The sequence below is a fragment of the Maylandia zebra genome, linkage group LG11 (genome assembly GCF_041146795.1).
Source record: "Maylandia zebra isolate NMK-2024a linkage group LG11, Mzebra_GT3a, whole genome shotgun sequence".
Classification (NCBI taxonomy): Eukaryota; Metazoa; Chordata; class Actinopteri; order Cichliformes; family Cichlidae; genus Maylandia; species Maylandia zebra.
This window is the reverse complement of record NC_135177.1, coordinates 6709918-6723710: the sequence shown is the minus strand read 5'-3', so window position 1 is coordinate 6723710 and position 13793 is coordinate 6709918. Positions and strand designations below refer to the sequence as shown.

The 13793-nt window shown below is 40.5% G+C and overlaps 1 protein-coding gene across 1 annotated transcript in view; it reads left to right on the top strand.

The window, feature by feature from the left end:
- The window catches only part of LOC101486909 (low-density lipoprotein receptor class A domain-containing protein 4), a 266855-nt gene that overhangs the window by 123605 nt on the left and 129457 nt on the right, over positions 1-13793 (top strand). The window contains exon 3 of the mRNA XM_004560061.3: positions 10406-10546. Within this exon, the coding sequence (XP_004560118.1) occupies positions 10406-10546 (141 nt within the window). The remainder of the gene's footprint in view (positions 1-10405; positions 10547-13793) is intronic.

The window sequence follows — 13793 nt, the reverse complement described above, 5'->3', positions numbered from 1 at the left end:
TTACGTCACAGCGACGCGCCGAAGGCTGTCCAAATTACTACCATATCCCAGAATTCATAGCGCGGCCCAGCCAAACTCCAGTTTCCAGCAATGGCGGCCGCTACTAAGTTTTAAAATTACTCATACTAATCTTTCTGGGTCACAAAATAAACTTTTAACATATTTTCAGGCGAGAAAGTAGTTGTGTAAACATCAAATATCTGCTCAGTTTATCAAGATATCCCATATTTGCAAAAGTGCTTCGACGTTTTCAGAGGCGTCTGCTACCCACCAGCTCGACAGCTAGCCGGGAGCTCGAGGGTTACTGATGCGGCCGAGAACGGCACAACTCCCGGCACATCATTTTCAGATCACCGCGGAGTTTCGCTGCTCGGGTTAAACGTAATATATAAGTCACTTAGACAACCTAAAAATGTTATTGTTGGGCTTTTTTCAGTGTTTTGTTTGTTCGTGAGTAAATCGGTTTGGCTGAGATTAAAGTTATTAGATTAGATAAAATAAAACTTTATTAATCCCCCGGGTGGGTTCCTCCTTGGTTTTCACACAGCTGACTAAACGTCAAACAGAAAACTTATTAAACAGAAGTATGAGACAGTCGAGAATTTACGCCAGTGTCTGGTTATATTTTAGATAGCAAGGAGCAGACGGCCGAGTTTATTAAACTCCACCGAGACAGCGGTGACGCTAATCAGAACTAGACCGTCCAATTTCACGCCTTTAAATTTTAAAGGCGTGTTTGTGTGTGTGTTTATACAATTGCTATTATGTTTGCACTTTATGTGTAATGTTACTGACTGCAGAGATCAGTAAGATGTGTGTATTTTTTATTTATTAGTTTTATTTATTTAATATTATTTTTTAATTGAATGACTGTCTAGTAGTTCACAGATGTCGAAAAACTGAGTGTGGTAAAGCCACTGATTTTGTTTATGTATATTTCTGCAATCTGCACATTGTACTGACTTTCATTTTAACGTTTACACCAGGGTTCCTTGTCAGCACTTTATGCTCAGATGTTTGTAAGCTAAAAATAAACTATTGTGTATGTTCAAATATACTGTTGTGATTGAAGAAGTTAAATAAAAATGTCAGTCATCAATTCATGCATCACCTCATGTCATCATAACAGAGGTCTGTCTTCCAGGAAAGAACAGTTTAAAATTAATGTAATATAGTATTGGCCATACTATATGATGTATTGCTTGTCTTTGTTTAATAATACAGAAGACAAAGACCTTAAAAAATAATCGCATATCGCATCGCAATCGCAATATTGGGGCAAAAAAATCGCAATTAGATTATTTTCCATAATCGTTCAGCCCTAGTATTATTGTCTAATCTAATCTACTGAGGTGATGTACAGAGGCAAAAAAAACCATAAAAATTGAGTCTTCATCCAACACATTACGGACCTGACTGTATTTGCTATTTTTGGAAGTGTTTTCTTGTTTGAACAAAGTCTGGCTGCGTAGCACAGAGGTTTAAGATTATAATGGGGTTCAAGAGGTTAAACAATAGTTTGTCGTAGCAGCAGGTGGCTGTGTGTTCTCATTTCACTTTAAATTCCCTTGACATTTAGCTGAAAACACAGACCGTTAGAGCTGAAGAAAGCACAGGCAGACGACGGTAAGTTAATGAAGTGAACACTGAAAGCATCTTTTTGCTGCACTGTTTTATTACAGAGTTTACAAAATTCACTGTTTTTATTGCTCAAAAGAGTATTTTTTGTAATAAAGTACACCTTTGCTTCTGCTTGTTGTGCAGCCTTTTGATCTGTATCGCTGTCTAAAAAGCGCTCTAAAGATGCACAAGTGCTCTTTGAGAGTTATTATGCCAAATATAATGAGCAAAATAAAAAAGCTTAAACAGAAAAGATGCGTTTCAAAAGATTTCCAGAATTGCCTGCGCAGTTTCGAAATTGTCAAGGTTTTATATTGTCATGAAGAAATAGCATCACCGGTAATGTAAGCGTGTTTTTCGAACAAACAGCGCTCCTCTCGACCGTGACCTCTCGTATACATTCACTTACACTATCATATAGTAGACGGTCTTCTTGTTTAACCGAGCCCTCGCGAGTGCTTTTGTTTGCCTCCTGCTCATTTTTTTCCCTTTATTCTTCAGGTAAACGCATATGCTGATCAGATCTTGACAGAACTTGAACCTCTGTGTCGAACATATTCATATCACGCTAATTAACTTGTGTGTGTGTGTCTGGGGAGGGGTTAATTGTTGTCTCACTTCAGTATTTCAGTAAAGCCTTTTCTTCAAATTCACGTGACACTTTTGAGTGTTGCTTGAGAGCAAGAAAGAGAAGAGCAGTGGAGGAGAAAGATGCTGGCTGGTAGATGGGAGAAGTAAAAGCAAAACCACAAAGTGAGAAGATGGACAAAGTGAGGAAGGAAGACAAGATGAGAGAGTAATAGGGAGTAATAGAGCTGGAGAGCCGAGGATAGACGGAAGAGGAGACGAGACTGAAAAAGAGTGGGGCTAGACGGACGATCAGGGTAATAGTTGAGACAAAATGAAAGACAGAGCGAGGAGAGGAGAGGCTGGGCAAGTCACCGAGGCTTCACTAATTGCCACTCAGAAGGAGGGGACAGGGCTCTTTCCAAAGAACGGTCATGCTGGTCTGTTCTTTGAATCGGATCTGTGTTCCTGCCCCTCCTCCCTCTGCCAGCGTCTAGACAAGAGCAGAACAAGCTGTTCTTGTTATGGGAGGAAGAGGATAAAATGTGCAGTGTCATTAGGTCGCTCACTGCCAGCCGGGCAAATCGGAAGAACTCGCACCAGAAGCGGGCCTGCAAGGTGTTTGCTCGGAACCGTTCTGTACGTGCACGTACAAGCCTGGGCGCCTGCGTTCGCGTGTGTTGATTAACCGCAGCAAAACACAGCAGCTCCCCACCTCCCCAACCACTGTAATGAATTTGATTAAAATGCTTCCTTCTACTTTTCCTCTGAAGGTTTTCTCTTTTTTTTTTCAACCTTCCATCTTCCATTTATTACCACACCAAGGACAAATAGTCTCACAGAAAAAAGGAAGAATCCAAACCAGAAGTGTGGAGAATCTGGCTGAGACTTGATTAGAGCCGTCGATTAGACCTGCGTAATCGCATTAAGTAATGAGTTTGGCACGCAGGAGTCAAAGCTGATTTGTTACTATGGCGAAGGCATCATTTAGCTGAACATTTCAGCAGGAGTCGTGTAAATAAGTCCAATTTTATCCGCCTCACGTACCGTCCACAAATCAAGCAGGACCATTTGCGAGACTGAACATGTGCAACTTTTCTGTTCTTGTTTCCATTTGTGTTTTCAAAGTAAAACGCAGAACTAAGCATGTTGATTCTGATTACCTTAATTAACGTGTTAAGGGAGTCACACAGATGGATCATAACTGTCTCGTTTCTTGTTCAGTCTGGTTCTGATGGGTCCCTGTGACATCTGTGCTATTACTGTGTTGGACACAGTTTTTATGTTTTTATAACAGGACCTGGGGTTTGGCTATGTGCAAATAAGTCATTATCTTCAGTTCATATCAGTTTATGCTCACATGATCACATGCATATGACATGTTGGAGTGTCCTAGCAGTGCATCAAGTAAGACAGGACAACTGAGGAAAACTGTAACTGAGCAAAAACACTGAGAGACAATGCTCCAACCCAACTATCCACACTTGGAGTCATGAACACAAGTGCACATTCACACTCCTTCACGACCAACAACTTATTATTATTCACGTCCAGACTTTACAAAATTACAGCAGGACACCCACACACACACTTATCACACGATACAAGGGTTAGTTTTAGTTAATGACAGACAAAAATATAGTGTTTCTTTCTTGAAGACAGGAATCACCAAAAATTAACCATTATTTCAGGCAGACTAAGGTCCCATCCGCCAGCAACCACTCACCAGCTGGTTAGGCATTTCCCCCTAACAACCAGAGGTCACTGACTGGTCTGTAAGCGTGTAAGATTAAGGCCTAATAAGTCAAACTCACTTGTCCTGCTGATATATCCGCTGATCTCTGTGACAACTTATATCAGCTGAAACCCTTCTTCATATCCAATTAGATGTCCAGTATAGGGCCATAGTTGTTACATTTGCAACCCACCTCAGCGCCCCGTTTTCATAGTATGTCTGACCTAATCAGTGTCATATCTGTATATGAAGATATTTGATAGTTCAAGGTAAAAAGACTGCATGAGAGGGGAAGAGTGAGGAATGATGCACAATAAAGGATAATCATTGTTTGGAAGATACATGAGCTTCATAACATGTATGTGTGAGTTATGAGAGGTCCTTCTTAATCTGGTTTGACTCTGGCCATCATGTCCTGTGTTTAAACGCTACAATATTGGCATAAAAGTAGGCTGACCCATCGGGACAGAAGACAGCCATTTAACCGATGATTGACCCGACACCATATAAACAGACTAACACGACTTGTTCAGCTTTCTTTCCCGTTATGTTACTTTTTCTATAACATGCACATGACACTGACCAGTGGCAGCTTAAGATGTTCTTGTGCGTAGAATATAAAAGTACTATATTGACTACTTTGACCCAAAATCTTTCGAAGGTGTTTGCTTGGGTTGAGATATAGTGACTCCGAATAACCCCTTTGAACAGCCTTTGGATGGCATTGAAAGGCTGTCCAGTTAGACTCCACTTCAATACAGATAGAAAATGTTTCATCATAGAATAAATATGACAACTGCAAACCCCGTTTTTTAATCGTTTGCGATGGGCCTTGAATCTAACCGAACAAACAAATTAAAACCATGTCAGCTAAATGTCCCCCGATATAACAGAGCCACCAGATCCTGTCACTGTAAGGGTCAAGGGTTAAGGTTTGTCTTTTCATTCGTCACAAGTCTGCATCTGTGAACGCTACGTTAACAGTAGGGGTTAAATTCTTCAAGAATTCAGCTAGTTTCATAAGATGGCAGTTCATTCAATACATTAAGATCACGAGAATACCCACAATCCTTTTGGGCAACACCAGGCTGAATGTAAAATTGTGTTTCTTTGTTTTAAAAAAACAAAACAAAAACTCCATCAAGCACCTTTGATTTGGGAATATACAGAATATAAGCACGAAATGTTGCCTTCAGTTATTTAATTTAGTCTCCTACGAGTCCTCCAACATGGAAGTGTAATTATTCCTGTCAGCTGATTGTGCGCTTTAGTGGAGAGTATTCCCAGGCAAAGTTTTAATGAAATAAAAGCAAACCAAACCACTCTAGACCTGCTCACTTTGCCCAGCTCTGTCTGTGGTTCACATTACATGTTAGTGTTCACTAACATGTTCACAGTACGTGTCACAGGTTTTGTGTTTCATAAGTGATGTTTGTTGCAAGCAGGAACATTTTTTGAAATTTCTCTCTAAATTATCCATCTGAGGAAAAACAACTTTTGTCTGTCTGAGTTCAAAAACATATCCATGGAGATGACATGCAGGTGAACACGCCTCCACATCTCAATTACTATTTGCTAAAGTTTGTGTGAGTTTTAATTACAGTAATAATGATGTTGGCTGTGGTGAACCAGAGACCATTTTTACCAGTGAAACTGTGCATCTTTACTTCAAAATGAGCTGTGTTTGTTCACTCGATATTCAGGAGCCCCGGTGAATGATCAAGTATTAGAGTAAATACACGGTACAGCTAATGGGTTGCTGTTCAGGCTACAGTATAATTGGTAATTCAGGCACAGTTCACACACTTAATTATTAAACGGTGCTCAGTCTGACTAGTGTGCACTTGCTCTGTCTAATGTAGAAAAATGAAATGTGAAAAATTCACATAGTGTCTCTCCCTGAAATGATGATGCAGTTACTTTGAATAATCCACAAACTGGGTTCTGGTCTTTATACAGAAGAGGAAACAGTGTCAATTGTTGACTTTCTGGATGATGTTGAATAAGAAAAGGGATAAAAACACTTACAAGTGTTTTTCTGCAGAAAACTAAAAGAAGAATTTCAATAACTTCCAAACGTCTCTGTAGAAGATATTTCAGAATTTCTGCTAGCAGCCTGGTCTTTACTCTTACGTAGGTATTTACTTGTTGCAACTATATCCATCACGGACCATGGACCATGACGGTGATAAGACTGATTGCATGGCTCTATTCTAGGAGCTCTTGGCACTCCCATGTGCATGAAAATCCCAAGGCAGACAAGGCTCTAACGGCATAAAGCAGAACAGGCATCAACAACAATTTAACACTGATTCCAGCTTGAAAGTAACAGCTGGGTTGGAGGTGTGTTGTAAAGCAGCTTGTATATTTACAGCGACTGTAGACAAGTTAAAGCAACTTAGGCCTTAGTTACACAGGCCTAAAGACCAGCCAGCACCCTGCCCCCGGCAATCTACATTCGCTAGGGAAACATTTGTATTCTTCAACCTGTTGGTAAGTGCAGGCTGGCTGTCACTGGGTAAAACCAGTTTCAAAGACTGTACTGGCCCCATTTTGTCGCTATCAGGTTGTCACAGTTGCATGTAGTTTGTGTGGAAGATGCTCTCTTGTCTGCAAATTTTAATTAGCCATTGAAAAAAGTTGATGTAACTAGATGCAAACTAGAAATAGAGAAAGTTACCTTTCAAAGTAAAACTTCTTTATTACTGCTGAAATGAACCCATTTCAAAAGGTGCAGCTTTTATTTTGAATGTTCAGAGTTTATGGCTTGCGTTGCACTCTTCAGTTTTACTACCGTAAAGTGATTAATTGTTCAGTATCTACAATTAAGTCTGTGAAGGACATCAGCTGTGCCCTGCTGAGCTTATCCTTGAGTTTCATTTTATAGTTAGCCACATGGCAAGTGATTGACTTGAGTAGTTATGGTTTTATTGTGGTACCTTTTCTTGAAAACGCTTAAAAGAAACTAAATTTTGCCCTTGGTTTTACCTTTTGGGGTGAATTGGTCATCATCATTCAATTTTAGTTTTGTTTTTATCATTAATGTTTTTTTGTGGGGAAAACAAAAAAGAAGAATCTGCTTTTGTAGTTGACCTTGTGAAAAGATGCAAGAATTAAAAAATCTGTATCATGTGTAAAAGCACAAGATATTGCCCGAAGCATTTTGCATATCTCTCTTTGTAGTTCAGAGATGTTACATTTTTTAATCCAAAAACTGTTCCAATTTGTCAGAAGCCTAGTGCCTACTAGCACTTGCAATGTAACTTGACCGGTGACACAGAGATTCTGGTGTTTTATTAGTATCAAGTAGAGAGGGGTTTCTTTTATTTAACTTCACACTGCCAGTAGCATACCTTAAGGACATTTATTAGACTTCAAACAGCCAACCTGTACTGGAAACAAATGCCTTCTTTCCTTTATAAGGTACAGTTCCCAAAAGGAGGTCGTGTCTTGAAGAACAAGGCGAGCTCCACAAATTTTACACCACCAAAGTCTGCTTACCAGTACTGGGGAATACAACTGCATATGTGATTTAAGTTTTATGCAGCCTTTGATGCCTGTAGTGTGAAGTCTGATAAATGTGATGCCACTTGAATAAAAAACAGGTGGGTCAGAGAAAATAAATACTTGAGGTGTGGAGACAGAGAAAGTGATCTCTGCAGCCCCTCGTCTTTGCTGCAGGCTAGCAGCTCCAGGCTGTATCAGCTAATAACAGCATAACCAAGAGGACTGGATAGAGCACTCAGAGAATTGCTTGCCTAGTGCATAAGCCAAAAAGGTTTTCTACTTTCTAACTTTGCTTTCTTGATGATCAGAACAGGTGCTAATTAGTAAGTAAGTAAAACTTTGTGGATTAATGATTCATAACATAGTGAAGACCCGCCTTGTTGGCGTTATATATGTCACACCACGGAAAAAAGTGCCCAGAGAATCCCGCGTGACCAAAATTATAACAACTTACTGATGAGTCTTTTGAAGTGGTTGCTTGGACAAGGCCCTCAAACATTTGGTAGCCTATTCCACTCTTCAAAGTGACTTTGGCACATCAGAACAATGATAAATCTGCAATAAGATGAGTCAGTCTGCCCCTGGTCTGCTATCAGTTTGTGAGTGAATGGGGTTGATTTGGTGATTACATCCAATCTGTTTGTGATAATAAAAATAAATATTTACTGTGGTAAACTGACAAAAATCACAAGTCTGTAGTCTGGTGCAAATCTACTGCTTACATTCAGAGTCCAGCCTGAACCTCAAAGATGTGAAACAGAAATTCCTCAACAAATAGTTACGCAGTAATTAATTACTTTAACCGCATTACATTTTTCTGTCATGCAGTAACTTAAGTAAGTTAATACATAACAGCTGCAATTATGTTGTTATTTGTGTTACAAACACCAGATTTCAGTAAGTGTGCCTGGATGAAGGAAATGGTGGAGCATTCTACAGCGTTTGAGGAGTGAGAGTATGGACATGTGTGTGAGGGCAAAGTGCAAGCTGGGTTTAAGACAGAAACAACTGTATTATATTGATGGTGCACCTTGTGCTGTCGGCAAGCATCTGCACAGATGGCATGTTAACACAAAGCTAGCCAAGAACCCAGCGTAATGCTAAAGCTGAGTGTATGCAGACCCCAGTTCAGCTGCCAGAGCCTGAACTTCAGCAGTTAACAAAAGCAGTGATAAGCAGTCAAGCTTGTAGCCTCTGTTTCTACCTGTTTGTGTTTCTACGGTTGACTCATTATGGCGATTTCAAGTCTCTTTTGGCTAGTTTTCAGGTGTTGTGTTGTCAGTTTTGTGTTCATACATTAAAACTAAAAGAAATATTGTGTGTGTGTGTGTGTGTTGTCATTACGATAGGGATTCTTCATTGTTGTTGGTTAGGCATTTGTAACCTGAGGTTAGCCTGATAGTTATGTGACAAGCTATTTCAGATCATTTTACGGATTGAAGCACATTAACATGTAACTGCATGTAACAAGTAGTGTTAAGTAATGAACTGCATTACTTTTAGGAGAAGAAACGAGTAATCTGTAACACATGACTTTTTTTGTTCCCATCCCAAAAACTGGGATCTTCTATTTAAAGCATCACTTTTACAGGTGGTGGTCATGATGGATTGTGGGTAGTCTACGCACCAGATGTTGATAACCCATAGTGCAAGGAACTAAAAAGAAAAGACTGCATCTACACTAAGAGCTGTTGTCACAGTGCTGGCATAGAGTGCATAGAGTTTTTTCTTCCTTAGAGTAAAAACTAGCGACAATTTAAGGAAATTTTTACTATATTTTTTTTCTTGATTTTTTAAAATACTCGTTTCCATTCAGCATAAATGCATTTTTCCTCCACGTATAATCGAAAAACATATCAATCATAATGTGTCACAGGAAAAACCATCACAGTCTGTACGAGTGCACATCAACACTGTCATTCATGTCTCGCTGTTCTTGCAGTCGGTGAAGTTCTGGCGAACTCGGTGTGAGTGCAGCTCTCACGTATCGGCTTCACTAAAAACACACAAATAACACTCTGAGCCACACTAACATGGCCTTGCTTTGTGGTGCATCAAACACTTTGTTGTTATTATTCTTATTTGTTACGATTAAAGCTCTACATGATTACACACACACACACACACACACACACACACACACACACACACATATATATACTTTCCCATTTACAGTTTGGAGGGTTTTTATGTTTTTTTCAAACCAGATAGCGCTAATCAGGCGTATTAATATTTAGAGGGAGAGAAGCATTTTGGTAATAGCCGTGACGGGACCACATTACGGTTCAGGGCTGCGGCACATCAAAGGGCCGTTTGAAAGAGCTGTTTATTTATTTGTTGTTTTGAACGGGAGACCACTTTTTTGTCTGACCTTGTTTCTGTGTGAACTCAGCACATTAACTCTGCTTTGTATTTGAGCTTACAGGTAAAAAAAAAAAACCTCATTCCACGCGACCTTGCACATTCTGAAGCGTAGATAACGGGGAGGATTTCACATAACAGTCCAGCATTTGAACATTTTGTTGTCTGTGCGGTTTATCAATGCTTTTACACATTTTAGAGCTCGCCTGAATGCACTACTACTGCAGTGACACTGGTGTATGTGTGTGGGCGGACTTTTTTTTTTTCAACTTGTGTTTTTCTCTCTCTTTCCCTCTTTTGTAACATGTATTTTTACCAAAAGGCATTTTTATATATATATTTTAATTTTCCACTATGGTTTGATTGTGATTGTTTCTAAATGTTTTTTTTTTTTTAATTATAGATCTTTCCAGAGCAGAGAAGAAGCAGACTAATTCTTTAAAAGATGATTATGACTCTGGGATCTTGAATGAATAGAACATTTTGTTCTGATAGGAAACAAAATGTGGTATTAACATCAGGCTTTGCCTCATTTCAATGTACAGCTTCAGACAACTAAATGTTTGTTATTCTTGCTAAGAAATGTAACATGTCTTTTATTCCCTCACCGTACAGAGTGCAAATTCCACTGCACCAATGGGAATTGCTTGCGTCTGGGCTCGCTGATCTGCAACCAGCTGAATAACTGTGGGGACAACAGCGATGAGGAGAACTGCCCTGTGGTCACCCAACACCCTCCGCCGGGCATCTTCAACTGTGAGTGTTGCAGGATGCTGTTACACATCTGTGTCTCTATCTGTCTACCTCAAACCATCAAACCACACCAACGCATCCTCTCTCTGCTTTGCCTCACTTCTGATTTTGCCCCACCGGGGACAAGGGTTTGGGGTTTTGAGCTTTTCTCATGGGTGTTGCAAACTTTCTGACTTCTGCCCCCGGCACTTCACATTCAAAGTTTTTAAATGGTGCAATAGTTAACTTCACACTTACTTTTATCATTCATCAAAGTACTTTTGGCATGTTGTTGTTTTACATTGATCCATCACTTCAGTGTAATCCTAATGAAGCCGTATAACCTGAAAACCCATGTTTCCTTTGCTACATATCTGGAGCGGTATATTAGTTTCTTCTGTGGACTAAACTACCTGTCCGGTGCAATAGCATGTGTTCGGTCAATAGCAAACCGAGATGGGTTAAGACTCTGTGACAAATGACGAAATGACCCCTGAGCTCTATGTGTGCAATGCCCAAGCTGACACAAACTGACCTGAGACCTGCTTCCTAGTATACTTAGTCTAATTTCAGAGAAACGTGAGTTTACTCAAATGCAAAACTAATCATCTGGAAATTGTGTTGAGGGCTGAAAGCACATGAAATTAATGGCAGGGTAACTGTCACTGCTTGAGAACTTGATTTCAGTTGCATGTTGTATTGTTTTGTGACGTCATCCTTGCTTATCAGTATAAGGGAACAAAGTGTACAGGCATTATACCAAATCTATATACCGCACCCTCTCATCCCTACCGCCAGCACCAGCCACCTGCTTCTAGCTCCTGCTGAGCACCACTGTCCAGGGAACAAGATGAGAGTGTTCCCTTGACTCGTCACAATCAATGAAAACACAGAAGGGGAGTGAGAGAGAGAGAGATGTTGAGAGGGGGAGATGGAAAGAGAGGTGCAGAGAGAGGGAGAGAGAGACAGACAGAGAGAGAGAGAGAGGGTGAAGGACACCACTGGGCTTCAATGGCTGTCTGCCAGGCCACTTTGATGTGCTGCGGCGTTCTCTTTCAACAACTTTTAGGAGGAGAGGGAAAACTTTTTACAGCAGCACTTTCATCCTTGGCTCCATGAGAGAGAGAGAGAGAGTGTGTGTGTGTGTGTGTGTGTGTGTGTGCGCGCGCGTGTCTGGCAGGTTTCTTACCTTCCTCTCCATCTCTTTCTCTCATCTCACCCACCCTCATTCACTCCCCCGCCCTCTACCTTCCTCCCTCAAATGTGTTTCACCTCTCCAACCCCTCCAACCTTGTTGTTTTTTTAATCTATCTCACTTTTTTTTTCTGCTGCTGTCTATCTAAATTTCTGCAGCTCTACAAGGCACAGCAAATGAACATTTTTTATATTTATTTAAATTTTAGGGTGATTTAAAGGGGTGGGGGTGGGGGGATAATTTCCAATGGATAGAATCCTCCTGAGCTGGGTGCTTAAAATATTTAGCTATCTAGAGCGGATGTTAATGTAAGAGTCTGCAGCTTGCATTACGGGAAAGCTGCTCAATGAGTGTAATTTTCTGAGCTGGTGCACATTTTCTGTTGATGCCATAGAGACACAAGAAGGGCAGAGAGATGGTTGCAGGGAAAAGAAGGTGAGAGAAAGGAGAAAAACGGAATAGGACGATTACAAAAAAATAAGAAAAAGAGTGCAGGCAGTCTCAGGGGGAGACAAGAGACAAAGAGGGGCTTGAAGTGAGATGGAAGACCAGACAGAGACACAGCCATGGATGGAAAGAGAGGGGGATTAAGAGGAGGAAAGGAGGAAGGGAGAGGGACATAGAAAACGTTTCTGTGTTAATGGAGTTTGCCATCTTGTTGCAGCCGCTGGCTGTTGTCGTGGCGGTGGCAGACAGATGGATCATGAATACTGTCTAGACACACTGCAGCCTGATGCCTGCATCTCACTCCCTGCACCTCCTCTGCTCTCCTCTCCTCTCTAGGTTCCTCACATCTGCTGCCAGCTGCAGTTTAGCACAACAGTGAGAAACAAGAAACCAAGTGTTGTGTTAGACATAGGTAATTTACATTTAAATCAGATCTAATAAAAATGGCATTAAAGAGCATCCAAAGTTTGCTTAGTACCTGTGCTTTTGTGGCAGCCAATTTGATTCATTAAAGTGTGTCTTATAATGCCCCAGAGCTTGCTTCCCTAGATTTAATGCATTTGTTAATAATGTTTTTAATTATGCTCGTGCATCTCCTGTACAGGCTGCTAAAGCTACTGTGAAGAGGAGTAAAGTCAACAGAAGGACAGTTAGCATCGTCTACAATGTTTTTTCATTGAAAAAAGTTCCTTTTAAAGTGAGACAGTGTAGCCTTTAAAAATAATGTCATTCTTTCAAAGGGACCTCAAAGCTCAGTTTAGTGCGTTCAAAATACTAAGGCATTTTGTTGGTACGGGCTCAGTGTGGCCAGTAGCTTATAGTGACTGATGTTAGCTCAGGGGTGGGCAATCTCAGTCCACAAGGGCCGGTGTCCCTGCAGGCTTTAGATCTCTCCTTGGGTCAACACACCTGAATCACATGATTAGTTTGTTACCAGGCCTCTGGAGAACTTCAGGACATGTTGAGGAGCTAATTTAGCCATTTAAATCAGCTGTGTTGGTTCGAGGACACATCTAAAACCTGCAGGGACACCGGCCCTCATGAACTGAGATTGCCCACCCCTGTTTTAGCTAGTGTTAATAAAGTCATAGTCATTGAAGACTTCTGTCTCTATGCTAGTTATACAAGAGAGCAAACTACACTGACAAAATAACAAAGCAACAGTCAGACAGCTCGTGTAAGAAATGATTATTATTATTACAGCAGTAGAGTATACGTAAGGGTTGCTAGGCTCTGAGCTCACTTCTCAAAATAGTGTTCCATACAGAAATTAGAGCGTGATGACTAAAGAGTATGCTGGGATGGTGGAGGGGTTGAAACAGTAGTTTAAAGGAAGTGAGAGCAAGTTATTCAGCTTATCGCCACAACTAAATTTGGAGGGTGTGTTAGGGTATATGATGTGAGGAATGTGAGGCATGTTGGTGTGTATGACACACTGTATCTTGAGTTCTCTGCCTGAATTAGTGTCTAGGCTTTGCTTCGTACTGCTACCTCTCTTTACCTCTTAGCTATAATAGTTGAATTATAGTTAAATTCACATTAGACTAATTACTGATTCAAATTTGGCCAATGTAGGTCCGGTTCTCACTGTTTGGATTGATCAGCTTCATGCATGTGAAGGATTATCAT